General features: G+C 44.4%; 1 protein-coding gene across 1 annotated transcript in view; it reads left to right on the top strand.

Moving 5' to 3' along the window:
• The window catches only part of FBLN2 (fibulin 2), a gene marked incomplete at its 3' end in the record, with an annotated part of 66,061 nt that overhangs the window by 35,466 nt on the left and 15,732 nt on the right, over positions 1-14,863 (top strand). Inside the window, 2 exon segments of the mRNA XM_010075035.1 lie at positions 9,428-9,539; positions 14,015-14,144. Of these exon segments, the coding sequence (XP_010073337.1) occupies positions 9,428-9,539; positions 14,015-14,144 (242 nt within the window).

Below are 14,863 nucleotides of genomic sequence, written 5' to 3'. Positions count from 1 at the left end.
GCAAGCGCACACTGCTGGCTCATGTCCAGCTTCTCGTCCACCAGGACCCCCAAGTCCTTCTCCACAGGGCTGCTCTCAAGCAGTTCTTCTCCTAGTACCTGGGATTGCCCCGGCCCAAGTGCAACACCTTGCACTGGGCCTTTTTGAACCTCCCATGGGCCCACTTCTCCAGCCTATCCAGGTCCCTCTGGATGGCATCCCTTCCCTCTGTTGTATCCGCTGCACCACTCAGCACCATCAGCCCGAATATTATATGGCATAGAACAAAAAAGCATGTTTAGGATAAAGATGTTGAAGAGCACCGGTCCCAAGACAGACCCTTGAGGGACACCACTTGTGACCGGCTTCCATCCAGACATAGAGTCATTCACCACAACCCTTTGACTGCGACCAGCCAACCAGTTCTTTATCCATTGAACAGTCCATCATTCAAATCCACACCTCTCCAATTTAGAGGGAAGGATGTGGTGAGGGACCATGTCGGAGGCTTTGCACAAGTCCAGGTAGATGACATCCATCGCCCTTCCCCTGTCCACCGATGCTGTCACTCCATCATAGAAGGCCACCAGATTGGTCAGGCAAGATCTGCCTTTGGTGAAGCCATGTTGGCTGTCTCGGATCACCTCATGGTCTCATGCGTGTCTTAACATGGCTTCGAGGAGGATCTGATCCATGATCTTCCCAGGCACAGAGGTGAGGCTCACCAGCCTGTAGTTCCCTGGGTCTTCTTTTCTCCCTTTCTTAAAAATAGGAGTAATGTTTCCCTTTTTCCAGTCACCAGGGACACACAATACTTTATTATTTATTAAAGCTTTAAATGATGAAGAGATTGGAGCAGAAAGAAGACCCACTGGAAACAGGTATTTTCAGGATTTGAAGAACTCCATCAAGTTAATCGTTGTTCTGTGGAGTTCTTCATTATTGTCCATAATATATGGTTTTATGTTCTCAGGCAAGTATTTGGTAAGGAAATACAATACCTTTTTCTGCAGTGTGAGGAAACAATTCTTGTGAAATGTATGTGCTGGGTGCACTGCAGGTCTAGATACCCCTTTCTTTAAAAGGAAAGGTAGACATACATAAAACTATAAACATATTGTCAAGGTGCTTTTTCATTTTGTTATAAGGCAGTGGGAAACAAGCCATGAGCACTGAGTAAGTGGGGAAGGCAGCACTCTGCTTTGATCCCTTCCTTGACCAGGTATGCTCCTGGAAAGGTGATGCAAACTGCACCGTTCCTGCTGCAGTACCATTTCTGTTCTTTCTCTGCTCTTTCCTGGTGGATGAGGATGGTTGCAGCAGGTGAAAGCAGCCTATCCCACTGAATCAGCCAAATAGCAGCTGTCAGGGTGTGGAAAGGTGCTGGTGTACTCCAGGACCTCAGGCGCCAGCCTTCAGGCTTTGCTGCTTGGGAAGTCATCATCTGCCACCGGTATTGCTGGGGAGACTCGTTAACTGCTCTCAGAGGCCGGTTTGTTAACCCGACGTGTTGCAGGTTATGCTGGGCTCGCTGCACCCAGCTCTGTGGGGTGGCTGGTTTATGCCAGCTCAGGACTTGGGCAGTCTGTGCAGTTACTTTTTTCTAAATTGTGTTATATCTTGAGAGACACAGCTGTCAGCTTCCCAGGTGGAAGAGCAATGAGATGCTCAAAAGGAAGATGTGTCTGAATGGAGTGCCTCATTTCTAGAAGGATCCACATCAAAATTAATCTTGGTGCACAAACTCATTTCCTTGCAAGATCCTATGGGATTTGTTGGTTTTCTGTTTCCCCCACACAAAAGAGCAAGTACTATAGTTTTGGGGAAGATAAATTATTTTCCTCGGGTGTAGGACCTGAATAGCAAGTTTCATCATAAAAATAAGAGCTCAGCTCAGTTATGGAGGTATGAACATTGCCTCTTCCATGTGTGAGTGCTGATCCAGCAATTAACAGCTTAAATTGAAGCCAGCTGCCTGGGGGGACAACATCAGGCTGCCCCTGAAAGGCCAGTCCTCCCGGTGATTCATGCTTCACCTGGAACACGATGCCCTGACTTTCCTGCCTGATAGCTAATCTGATTTGGGAATGACATCAGTTTTGAACTTTACCGACACCTCGGACCAAATGGTCACCTGCGAGCCCCTGCACTGTGTCTGCCTACAGCGGGCCCTCTGGAGGTAAAAATTACTGTCTATGACCCTTTAATGCAGCATGGCTTCTATAATAATTTTAGTAGAAAGGAAAACGGCCAAGATTTAACCCGTTACTTGCTACTTGTGGGTGGAAGGTTTGGGTGGATTGGTCAGTGCTCACTGCTCGGTGAGGAAACTCTGAAGACTTCAGGTTTGCCTGTGTGTGCTGCTTAGACAAAAGAAGCATTTAGAACAGGAGGGGGGTGGATAAAACACGCCTAAGAGCCCAGTCAGTGAGTCAGTGCATTTGCTCAAAGAATGGATAATTGCTCAGTGGGAGTTAGTCAATTGATGCAAATGTTCTGCAGAGTTGCAAAAGTAAAGTGAGAATGGAAGCAAGCAATGAAATCAGAGGTGTTAAACCGCTTCAACCTTCTGAGTGGAAATTCGGGTGAAGCTGAAATCAGAGAAGCTTTAGCGTCAAAAAAGCTCTGGCCAGAAACTGCAATATTCTGTCCCTTCTTGACCAGGCTGAGAGCTGGCTGATGTGCTATCGCTCTCAAACACAACCTGTGAACACTGCGGGGGAAGAGAGGAGGAGGGGTTTCCAGGATCCCCTGTGGCTCCTTTGCTGTTCTACCAAACCGGTGATTCGCTGTGTGAGGGGAGGACAATGCGGTAGCCTTTACCTGTGTGCTTTCCTCAGTGTAATGTTTGCGCTTCAGCTAAACTTTTAAAAATACATGCACACACCCCCCCCCCCCATACCAGATTTTTCTATCTGAAAGATGAAGATCCTGGGTAAGAGCATGTAAAAGCTGTGCAGATGTCGTGTGGCTGTGGAGAACCTTGGTGTGAGCCTGGCTCAGCGTGGGGCCATCCCGCCGCCAGGCAGGCTCGGACCAGCGCTGGGACAACGTGATGTTTGAAGGCACAGTCAAGGAGGAGTTAAAATTCTCTGGGGGAAAAGTGTTTGAATTAAATTCTAAATGTCTCTAAAAGACAATACACAAACTTTTGAGATTAGGCCAAAATGTACTGTAGTTCATATCTTCAGAGGGATGTGGAGTGATAATTGCAGGAGATAAATGACTAATTGAAAACAGGTGAGGAGATATGATGCTGTATTATGGCACAGCCTGAAATAAATTACTTATTTTTTCCTAGTTAATAAATTAATAAATAGCAAATTATCTCTTAACAGGTGTCTTGTTAAATGACACTGTGAAGGATCACAGATGCACACAGTGTAACACCATTCATGGTGGTGTTCTCAATGTTTTCCATGAGCAAATGCAAACCTACTTCTGAATCTGCTAATATGATGAAAAACCCAAATAAACAAAGCTCTGTTTTGTCGTATGTTAGGTTATGATTAGTGTTAAAAGAAATGGAGAAGAGCTGCTCTCACGCTGGAGGAAACTACAGCAGCTGTGGCCCAGAAATCTCCCTTCTCAAGGACCCTTCTTGCAGTTTAGGAATGAAAGAAATGGGACAGTGATGGGATTGTGTGAAAGAATTCACCCTCAAGACAGAAAGGTATTTGACTTGGTTGTAAAAATCAGAGACAAAAGCAAAGATAAGGGCACCTGAATTGAGCAGTCTCATTAACACCACTGATTGAATTGCAATCTGTGTTGCAGGTTTTTTTAAAAGTCTGAAAGTGTGTAATGATGTAACTTCCAGGAAAGATGTGACAACACAAAACGACCTCTCTCCAGCAAAGGCAGTTGAAATGCAGAGTAGGAAGGAAAGGGCAGGACGATGTTCCCGTGCTGAGCTAGCGCCTTCCTTGCGCCCCGTGCAGTGCCTCCCCGGGCAGTACGGCATTGCTGTGTAACTGCACAGCACTGCACAACGTGGCAGCTGAGTCATACACCGGGGCCAATTTTAGCACTGGAAAGCACACAGATTGGGAGCTTCCCCTTAGTATTTACAGTCCTGTATGGTTGAGGACATGGTGAGTGAAAAGGTGCTTAAAACAAAGGATTGCTCTCACAAAGACACAGATGCCCTGGGCCTGCCTTGGGTTGAGGACATGTTTAGGTGCTAATCTGTGGAGTATTACCCGGGTGTATCCTCCCTTGCTTCTCCCTTTACAGTTCATTCAGTGGAGGTGCTTGAGGTAAAGAGCTGAGTGTTTCAGCTGAGAGACTGTGAAACTGAATTTCCCCTCCAGGCTATAGGACAAGGATCCTCTGTTCAAAGAAGTTTTTGAATGATGTGATGGTATACTGTTTAACTGTGGATTTAGTCTTATGCTAAATGAATGATATGAAAATATTAATGTAGTTGTGTTCGTAGGTGCATTCTCCTTATTTCTCTATGAACGTTGATGTATGTACCCGTACATTAACACAAATGGGTTTTGAGACAGCTTTTCTTCCCCCACCCCCTCCAGAGTGTATGAAATCACATTCCAAACACTGATGGAGAAGTAAATTCCTCCTGGAATTTCTCAAGCATCCCCTCTTCCCCCCATGATTCCAGTTCTAAATAACTACAGTTTGCCAGCAGAAATTGGATGGAAGAAACAGAGAAGACAGGATGAGAGGATGAAAGCTGTGATGATAGGGGAAGGAACTGCTAATCAAAACGAGAGAATGCAACACCCGCAAGGCCGCGAGATAAAGGAGACTCCTCGGACCCCTAAAACTGGCTGAAAACCCTCCTGGCCCTTTGGACTGTGGCAAGGTGAAAAAGTTCACCTCCGAGGAAGACTTGTTTTACTTCATCCCATCGACCACCATACAACTACCAGAGAGCACTGCGCAGGCGCAGAAGGACTTTTTAGCTAATTATAATACGAAGCGGGGCTAGGAAATGAATGTGAATGAATGTATTATGAAACTTAATGGATATGCAACGTTTCGGGGAATAAATAGAGGGTAGGTTTTGTGGAAAGGTTCGCCTGTTGGTAGAGCAGATGCTCCCCTCGCGCCCAGCGCTGCTTGCTTATTCTCCACCTATGAACAAAATAAAATCTTAACTTTTTTTGAAGTCGCAAAAGTGCCTTTGTTGATAACAGTTTGAATGTTTAAGTGTTTCAAAGTCTGTTACAGTTTAGTCTTCATCCAGTATAGAAGCTGTGTGATCTTCAGTCTCATGCATGTGTCTAGTTGTATATATTTGTTCTTGCTAATGTATAATCAAAAGATCATAAATCCATGCTCATGACTGTTAGTCCTATTAGGAATTATATGTTTTTTCTAGTTCCTAGTTGAGATAAAATGCAATACTTTGTTCATTTTATTATAGCTGCATTCTAGATTTAATTATTCATAAGATCATAATAAAAGGCAATATATTTTGTAAAGATGACTGCTTAACAGTGTGGCACTTCAGTACAGCAATCTGATATAGCATCTTTAGTGAGGAATGAGTAATTAATTTTTATTTGAATTATAAATCATGTTGATTACTGCAATGTAGATGAGTAAATTCTACTGTATTCTTGTGTTTTAAACCTGGCAGTACTGTAGCAACCGATGTGTTCCAGCACTTGGTAAAATGGAGTTTCCACCAAGGGGCTGAATTAACACTATCTTGAAAAACTGTTTTATAGCAATGTTTCGTGATTATCTGGTACCAGATGTGTTTAATGCAACTCTTACGCGTAGTACAGCTTTCAAGACTCAAGTACATTTTTAACATTGTTAATATGCTGCTACAAAGTGGAAGCACTGCCCAGACTGCAGTCCAGTTGCAGTTTGTTTCTGTGCTTGGTGCCCTTGTGTGTGAGCATGGATGTGCAACCTGGGGGGACAGCCATGGCTCCGGTCAGCAAAACCCCTTTTCAGCTGGGCTGCACAGGGCGAGGGTGTGATGGCTTCGCGTCTGTTTGGGGTTGTGTCTCCCCAAAGCCTTAAAGAAAGTAAAATTTACAAAAGTGTGAAGTGCACCTTCTTTCTTTCCTCACTCCTTTTTTTTTTTTTTTTTTCTTCCCCACCATATAAATAAGGATGTAGGGTAGAGATGAAGCTCCCTGTGCCACAATCTTGTCTGCAGTCTTCGTGGTGCATGAGATTTTTTTCTGCAGCACATTCACCTGCCATAACACCGCTCCCCTTCTCTTTGTGACCTCATGGAGTCACACAGCTGGAGTTTGTGGGCACAGAAAGGGTGGGCCTGGAAGACCAACTCGCCCTCTTAGTGTCAACTGTCAAAACGGTTACTGCTTTTTTGGAGTTACTGTTGATGGATGAGAGAAGATAAAAAAATGTGGAAAGGCTGGGCAGAACGGCAGCCGGGTGGTGGTGGTGTGGGGTGGTGGTGTGGGGTTTGGGGTGGTGGTTCTGCAGGGTTTGGGCAGGCGGGCGGTGGTGGTGCAGGGCTTGGGGTGGTGGGGTTTTTTTAGTGAAAAACGTAATGTAATTAAAAGTGGCAATAGATTTACCAAGAGGCATGGTTTGGAAATGCACAGTGCTCCCATCTGCCTGCGAGGCTGGACTCTGTGTTGGAAACAACGTTCCTGCAGACCCACTGCACAGCCGGGAGGAGAGCGTGAGACAGCAGCCCCCGTGGAGACCCCCTCCTCTCCGCGGGAGGAGCGGGGGCAATCCTACCTATCCTTGGTGCTGCAGTGTAATCGGATTGCAAGACTGTCCCCCAAACTGTGTTTCACCTGGCTGTCAGAGTGGTCAGCACTGCTCGGCCAAATCAAACTGATGGTTGCTAAGGCACTGCTGTGGAGCGTGTGAAATGAACCCTGGCGGGGGTCAAAAACACAGAGGGAAATGGAATTTGGTAATTTTTCTCCCATGAGATCTTGGTCAGTCATGATCGCAGGCAGTATATATTGTGTGTGTTGAATTTTTCTAGTTGTTTTTATAAAGCAAGCTATGCTGGTGATGAGAACTTTCCACTTTCCAAACTGTAATATTATCTCCTAAATTAACTGTAACAAGTATAAAGGAATAGCGTTCTGCTGAGGAGGTTTGTGTTATTTGTGTAAGTGCCAATATTTTTTAACATTGAAGGTAGCACTACACTTCACTTAAACTTCTTACCCTTGATATCTAACAACTACTTAGCTCTACAAGAGACTATACAAAGTTCTTCTACTATTGTTTGAAACACAGAATAGCTGCTGTAAATAGATGGCAGCAGAAATGTGCTGGTCGCGGAGGCTGTCTCTGTTTCTTCTGAATTGTGCAGTGTGCATACCCAGATGTTTTGAATTGTAGCCATTTCTAAAAATGTCTCACACTATAAGTGTTACAATTTTGCAAAGAAAAATTATTTGACTTGGTACCATGTACCAAATGCAGACAAAAGAAAGGATCCTGTTAACTTTTTCATCAAATCTGGCCTATTGGAGAAGCTGCCATCTAACAGTGGTGATAACATGCAGGTGGAGAGGAGTCTTGGTTCGGATGGGTTGGCTGCGGAGTCCCTCCTGTCAGCCTGAACGCAGCTCCCCGACAGATCAGTTGGGCAAGGCCAGTCCGGCAGAGACTGGCTTCCAAATGTTCAGCTTTGTTGCCAAGTCTTGTCAGGAGAGCACTGCACCTTCAGCAGTGCCCTTCTGCAGCAATGGCGATCTTCCTGAAGTCCTTGTAGAGAGAGAGGTTCCCGCCTCCCTCTGTAAGCAGAACTGATTCAGGAGGGAGGTACCTAAAAGCTGCTGAGGGTTCTTGAAAACACCTTGCTCTGCAGTGTGGTTGGGCAGGGAGTGCCCAGCTGTGCACCCACACTTCTCCCACAACTCAACTTCAGGGCGGTTTTGTCTTGTTTCCTCTGAGTGGTAACACCAACCGATGCCAGAGACTGGCCTGGAAGGATGAATAAAATGCACAGAATGTTCCTTATATCCGTATGAACGGCTTTAAAAGGAACTGGAGCACTTCTGATGAGCCAAGGGAGAGGGCAGGTGCTGCTCCAGCTCATCAGCCCGGGGCCATGGCCTCTCTGCGGTCTGCTGTACCTTCCTTGTGATGTGTACTGACATGTACATCCATACTGTGAACCCGCAGCCCCCGAGCACTTGCGATGCACCTCGCGTCTCTCTCAAAGGCATCTCTCAATCATTTTCTTACCTGGTACCTGTGTAACTGTTCCTGCTGCAGAGCCGCTGGCTGGCAAGGGGGAGGCCCCGTGCTTTGTGTGATGGAGCCCATCCTCTGCGTGAGAAATCCCAGGAGAAACCTTCCCGATGACACAGCACAGCGCTTGCCAGCTGCTGCCCTGCCCTGCAGCACCACTCCAGTTGGCTTGTGGTACTGTCTGGTTGGTGTTCGCACCCCAGAGGCGTGGCAAACGTCCCACCATGAAGTAAACTTTCGTGCAGACTCCAAAAAATACTTTCTGCCCAGTCTAACGTGACCGGGGTCTGTTCTATACGGTAGGTATGGAGCATATTGAAAAGCCACTAGTTTCAGTCGTGTTTCACTGTAACCTGAAAATTTCCATCTGAAGTGGCAATCCACAAGGAAAAATGTAAAAACTCGTGCCGCGTTCTACATGTCCATCTCTTTTACTACATCTTAGTGCCGGCCTTTTCCATGAGCTCATTAGCAGAGTCAGAGTTACGTCTCTCAAAGCCTTTTCATTATGGTTTTAAACCAGCTGGACCCTCAAATCCAGCTGTAGGACACTCGAGGTATATGTACTCTGGGAATTCGGAGCAGTGACATTTCTTAACCTATCTTATGGGAACTATTTTTTAATGCTGCGTATGTCAAAGCTACTAAAAGCACTAAATGCTGGAACTCTAAGGGACCATGACAAGGAATGCGTTTCAGTTTGTTGTTACTTGTCAGTGAAACTTCATGTGTCCCCTTTGGTGTAGAACTGCGGAGGCTGGTGTGTGCCTCGTGCCAAGCCTGTGCGCACTCCCTGTGCTGTGTTTTGTTGTTGTGAGCTGTACTTGGGCACCTTTGTGCTCGCCTGGGTAGGGGTAGTGAGGGCACTGTTACAGCAGAATAATGACTTATTAAACTTGTGTTAAGTGGCCAAGCATGATTTTTCAGGGTTTTTTTTGGTTCAGAGATGTCAAAGGTGGAGTTGTTTTCAAACCAGCTATGTCTTTTACTGTGTTTAAAACTCTATTTTTCTTCTGCTGTTCCTCCCTGAAAGACATTACCAGGTGATCAATTATGTCAAGATACTGCAGGTATCAGTTGCCTCTTTTTTTTTTTTTTTTTTTTTGTATGTAACCAAATGAAATGTCAAAAGGAAAAAAAGAAAAAGAAAAAGAAAAAAGAAGAAAAAGCAGAAATATTATTATTTAAAAGATCTTCTCAATTAAGCAAGCAGAGCTAAAACCAATCCATTCCAAACAAAAAAAAAAATCTGGGTGTCTGTTTTATACAGGTTCCACAAAGGAATTGATTGAGAGCTGCTGTGGAGCTGGACAACAGTGGGCTATAGACAACGGGGAGTGCACAGAAATCCCTGTAAGTGGAATGGATGGTGATATTTGCAGGTACGTAAGGCAAAACCGAGCATTTTAGGTTAACATAGAGAGCAACCCTTGAGAAGAAATTGTACAAGTTGTGGGGCGTCCAGGAGACCGGGAACTGTTTCATTCATTGTATAAATTGTTGGCAGCCTGGCAATACCTCACACCAAATTAGAAAGAAGGATTTCCTCCTCCCTTTCCCCCACATCTAATCTAAACAAAAGCCTTTTACGGTTTCTTTTCCTCTCTCACGTGAGCAGAGCAGTAATTTTTGTTTTCCAGTTTCATGCACATCTGTGGAGTTGCAGATAAATAGAAGGGCAGAGTAGCTAAACGTGTTTGTCTTCTGTTTGGCAAGTGCTAAATGCAGTTATTATCCATCTCGTTAAACGATGTGTTTATCACCCAGTATACATGGCTGCTGGTTCTGATGCCTGTGTTCAGCTGGAGGGGGACTATGCGCCTCGATAGTGCTGCTGGTATCGGTAGCATCTGGGCTGAGTGAGGGTGCCAGATTCAAACTGCAAAGAAAAGAAGGATGGGTGCAGAGTAACATGGACAATGTTCATCCCCCCTCTCGCCTCCCCCCAGTCTGAAACAGGCCTTAGGGAGGGATGAAGGCAAAGTTGTCCGAGACACACAGTGCAACACAAGCCAGATGGGTTTCTCTAGGAGCGATCCCAACATCTTCAGCATTAAAAAAAGTTTGGCTTAATTGGTTTCATCAAAGTTAGTATCGTTGCACCTTTCTGAAGTTACTGGGAGATGAAAATCCCCCCCACTGGGATCTGGCATGACATAACTGACACATACCAACTGTCTGTAAAGTAAAGACAGATTAAAAAATTCCAGCTTTGGCCTAAGTAGGTGCAAATCCAATACATTAATGAGTTGCACCTGCACATCTGAGGCTGGGTTTAGATGAAAAAGCCAGATCCTAAATGTTTCAGTCCCTGTGAGTCTACTGGGATTTAAAAGAATAAAAGATCAGGAGTTCAGTTGGTTTACTTTCAAAATTTCAGTTGTGTCCCTGTTTCTGAGTAAAGAAAATGTTTCATGTAAAGAAGTATTCAAATCTGTGGCCTCAGAACCTTGAGAGCAAGAGAAAACCTTACCGGTCGCACGGGGAGATGTGCCAGCGTGCCGAGCTGCTCACCGTGCACGTACCCAGACCTCCAGCGCACCGCTTTGTGTGCCAGAATGCCTGCAGGTAGCACACGCTCCCAAGGGTCTGCCACTAACTCCACTCAGTATCTCAAGATTTTTAAAAGTATACGATAGATACTAATTGTAAAAATCAGTTACTGTTCTGCCAGGATAGTTGTCTGTAAATACTCGGGTTTTACGGGTGGCCATCAGTGCACTGAAGGATCCTTTTTCTCAGCTGGGGCCAGTGACGAAGCCTCCCCTGTGCCTGCTGAGGCTGCTGGTGGTTTACACAGAGGTTGCAGATCGAGGTGTTTGTTGTTCCCAAATGCTGTTTTGGGGTTTTCAGTGGCAGAAACTGAAATGTTAAAGCTACTCGTTGGTGTCTCTCGACATTCTATATTCACGTACCAACTCGGCACACCACGCTAGGTGCAGGGTGGGAGGTGTGTTGAGATGATGGCCAAGGCCAGGAGAAGCCTGTAGGAATGTGCAGGTCAGGGTTCGCACAGAGCTTGGCTGCAGACAGACAGTGGTGGGTGGTGTGTGAAGTGTGATGTCTCACTCTTTGAGCGGACGTGGGGTCTTGCTCAGCCAGGGACATGAGGACGCTGTTTTGATCTGCAAAACCCCACCATGCTGAAGTATGAATTTTCCCATCTTTGCCATTTCTCCAGCCCTCTTAAATGTCATCCAGTGAAACGAGTCTTGCTCATCAGAGCTCTTTTTAAAATGCGACTCGTTTCCTTTGATGGTACAGACACAATGGTACTGTTAAGAAACAATAGCAAGTTACCCAGAAATGACTTCTGCCACAGAGGAGTTTGCTGCAGTTGGGAGTACCTAAAAGAGATCATGTGTCAGAACTAGATGAATTAAGTTAAAATGAAGCAAGTTACAGGAAATCCTGAGATAGTCAATTGATAGATGTAAAAAGCTTGTTCCACTGGCTGTATGAGAAGTGGGATGCTGGCCTAGATGAAATCTCATCTGATCCAGTCCAGTGGTTTTTATCTCATCCTTGAAATGTGTTTTATCATAACAGAGCAATGGCTATCTGGATGGCATCTGCATCAGCTGTACTGGTGTGAATCCTGCTTTTTGCTGACACTGTGTCTGAATTAGAGCCTTACATTGACCTAATTTCACTGATTTTAACTGAGAAACTCTTGCCCTAAAGCAGAAATGTTCTGAATCTTCTTTCAATGAAGAACTTAACCTGGACTGCTAAGAGCAAGTCTGTGAAGAAGAAACAAGAGAATGTGGTTAACACTGTTTGTTCCCGATTCATTTTTTGGTTGAGTAGCTGAAACTGAGCTGTGCTGATACAGTTAAAGAAATACTAAAATAAAAAATGGCCAGTGATACCCCAATGCTCCAGACAGTACTGTTTCTACTAGGTGTTTCATACGTGAAAGGAATTTCTCATGGCTGAATGTCCCATTTCAGAAGAAAGTGAATCTGTAGAGACTTCAGTAAACACTTTGCACATGTAAAAATGCTTCCAGCAGCATTTTTTAATTTCTACAAATGATAATAACTTTCAGTTAGGTTTTTTTTTAATTTTTTAATGAAAGCTTGTATGTCTTACGTAAGCAATAAGTCACTGGAACTTGAATATATTTGGGTAATAACCATTCATTGCTCAAAAAATTGGATTTCCCCGTTTGGCAATTAATACTGGACTGGAAAACTAACTTCTTTGAAAGCAAAGCACATGGAGGTGGTAATCCCCTTCCTGTAAACAAACTCAAACCACTGCTTCCTGGTTACACCTCTCGTGCTATCCAGCTTAAAAATATTAACGTAAAGCTGACACAACAGGCCATTGGTATTGGGAAGGTGGCCAAGTGGCTGCCACTGGCTGGTTTCTACTGGAATAAGAGACATCCCTGTCTTTTTTTTTCTTTTCTTTTTTTTTTTTTTTAATGAAGCATTAGGATGAAAGGTTGAGTTGGAAATACATTCTTCTCAGAAGAGTTTTTGTTTCTTAGGACAACTGTATTTTCTTGCAGTAACAATGGTATCTGAGTGACAAAAGTTGCTTGCTTGCAGTGGTTCTGTTGCAGGAGAACTGCTTTGCTCTGCGGCACTGGCTGCTAAAATGCACCAACCTCCCCTTCGCCGCTGCCAGGGTACCTGTAAGGCAGTGTGCCTTGTGACAGTGCGTCAGCAGAAGATAGCGAGGTGTCAGGGTTATTCTTGGAAAAAGAAAAACTTTGCTTGAATACTTCATGCCACCAAATCTCTCCAGAACAGAAATTTACCCTTACTCATAACATATGATTTCATCGGAGTTTTAACGTGTTCATCCACGTCACCTATGTCCAATCTGCAGGTCACGTACTGGACATAACCCCTGCAGGAGATTTCTTATGGCCTGCAGCTCTCAGTCCTTGCCCTTCCCCATCACAGGGGCCCTTCCCTGTCCCAGGACCAGACACGCACCCCTCCTGGGGCGCAGCCGGTCTCCACACTGCATGGGTTGAGAGTCGGGGTCGTGGAGTAAAGCCCAAGGGACTGTGTGATTTTGTCTGTCCTTTTCTATGGGAATGAAAGAAGCAGGTACCTTGTTGAAGGGGCAGAGGGGAAATCCACTATAGACTTTAAAATAGTAGGGAAGAGTGTTTTATTATTTCAATAAATGTCTATTAAATTTAATTTAGGAATTTGTCATCTAGATCTTTCATCGGTTTAATTTCAACCTTCAGTGAATCTTGTTAAAATGTTTGATTTGAAGAGCCATCTATAGGAAATGTATGTTCACAAAGCACTTCATATACAGGGATCAAGTCAACCATAACCTTCTCATTGATGAGGGAAGTTAGAGGAGAGCTTAAATTCTGGGTTACAGTCTGTGGGGCTATAGAGGAGAGTTTATAGGGGTTTTGTGATGTGACACTTCCCTTAAGTCCTGTCCAGAGCTCCAGTCCTCTGACTGGTGAAGAAGTGTGTACGGGTGCTTCCCTACTTCCCAGGGAAGAAGGTTTCTGTCTGTTTTCTGTTTCTGAAACCTTCCGAAGACTTCTGAGAAGCAAAACACGGGGAAGAATGACTACTGCACAAATATAGATGAGCTGTAAGGGGTATTGCTGACCAGACTTTGAGAGACAGTAACCTAGGCACAAGATTTCTTGAGCATTTATCAATGCATCTTTTTTATTAGAAATGAGAAAAAAAATTATCCTGCAGACGCCAGTGGTGCCAACTGTTATCCTGGTATTGACACACATGTTAAAGAGAGATCAAATCTGTGTAATGGATTGTGAATCCAAGAGGTCTGAGGGTTTTTGCATCCCATCCTGATGCCTTCTCCATGTCAGTGAACACTTGACCTCCGTGATCCTTTGCAGAATTGCTCAGAAGCAGTGTTGCGTCTCCACCGTAAAGGAGAACAGCTGCCTGGCTGGCATGATCGCTGCGAAGGAGGGAGACGCGTGCGGGCCAGAGGAGAGCGATCCCTGTGGAGGATCACCGTACAAGGTAAGTTGCTCTGATGCTTCTATAGGTTTTGTTGCGACTATGAGGGGTCCTCATTTCCTGCATTTACCAGTAATTTCTTCATACGTTATTACGGCGCACAGAAAATGATAAAGTTTCAGGAATGTGTCAGGGAAGTTATGCTGTTTGCGTTTAGCTTTCAATTGCCTGGTGATGCAGCCCATTTTAAAACTTCACAGTGATGTTGCTTGGAATTATTTCCATCTCTATTTGTAAGATTTAACTTGCTGTATTACTTTTGCTTCCTCACTTTGGAAGTAGCTGAAAAGACCATTTTAGGTTTTATATCTGTGGCGTAGAAGAATTTAGAGAATTATAGGGCAAAACTTAATTGAAGATGTAATGCAGAACACATTACTGAACAGTTTACTTGGCTACAGTGCTGAATTGCGGCATCATTTCTCAGTTAAACAAAACGATGGACTAGAGGAACAAGCATTTTAGATGATGATGGAAGCTTTTGTTCATAAATAAAGGGAGACCATTAACAAATGGTTCAAATCACAAATCACGAGCCACAGCCTCAGCTTGTATAAATGAGATTTGCTTTATGAGAATCAGTGGAGCCAAACCAATTTAAACCAGTTTGAAGATTCAGCGTCTTGCTGGCTCGCTTGTCTTGTTTTTTCCAAAAGGGTGCATTTCAGAATTCATTTCAATCTGATAATAATTTACATAGCTTTATCTAAGCTTAAGTGCAG

This window comes from Pterocles gutturalis, unplaced genomic scaffold, assembly GCF_000699245.1.
Source record: "Pterocles gutturalis isolate BGI_N339 unplaced genomic scaffold, ASM69924v1 scaffold3752, whole genome shotgun sequence".
Classification (NCBI taxonomy): Eukaryota; Metazoa; Chordata; class Aves; order Pterocliformes; family Pteroclidae; genus Pterocles; species Pterocles gutturalis.
Note: the sequence above shows the minus strand (reverse complement) of the source record. Positions and strands in the feature narration are given on the sequence as shown.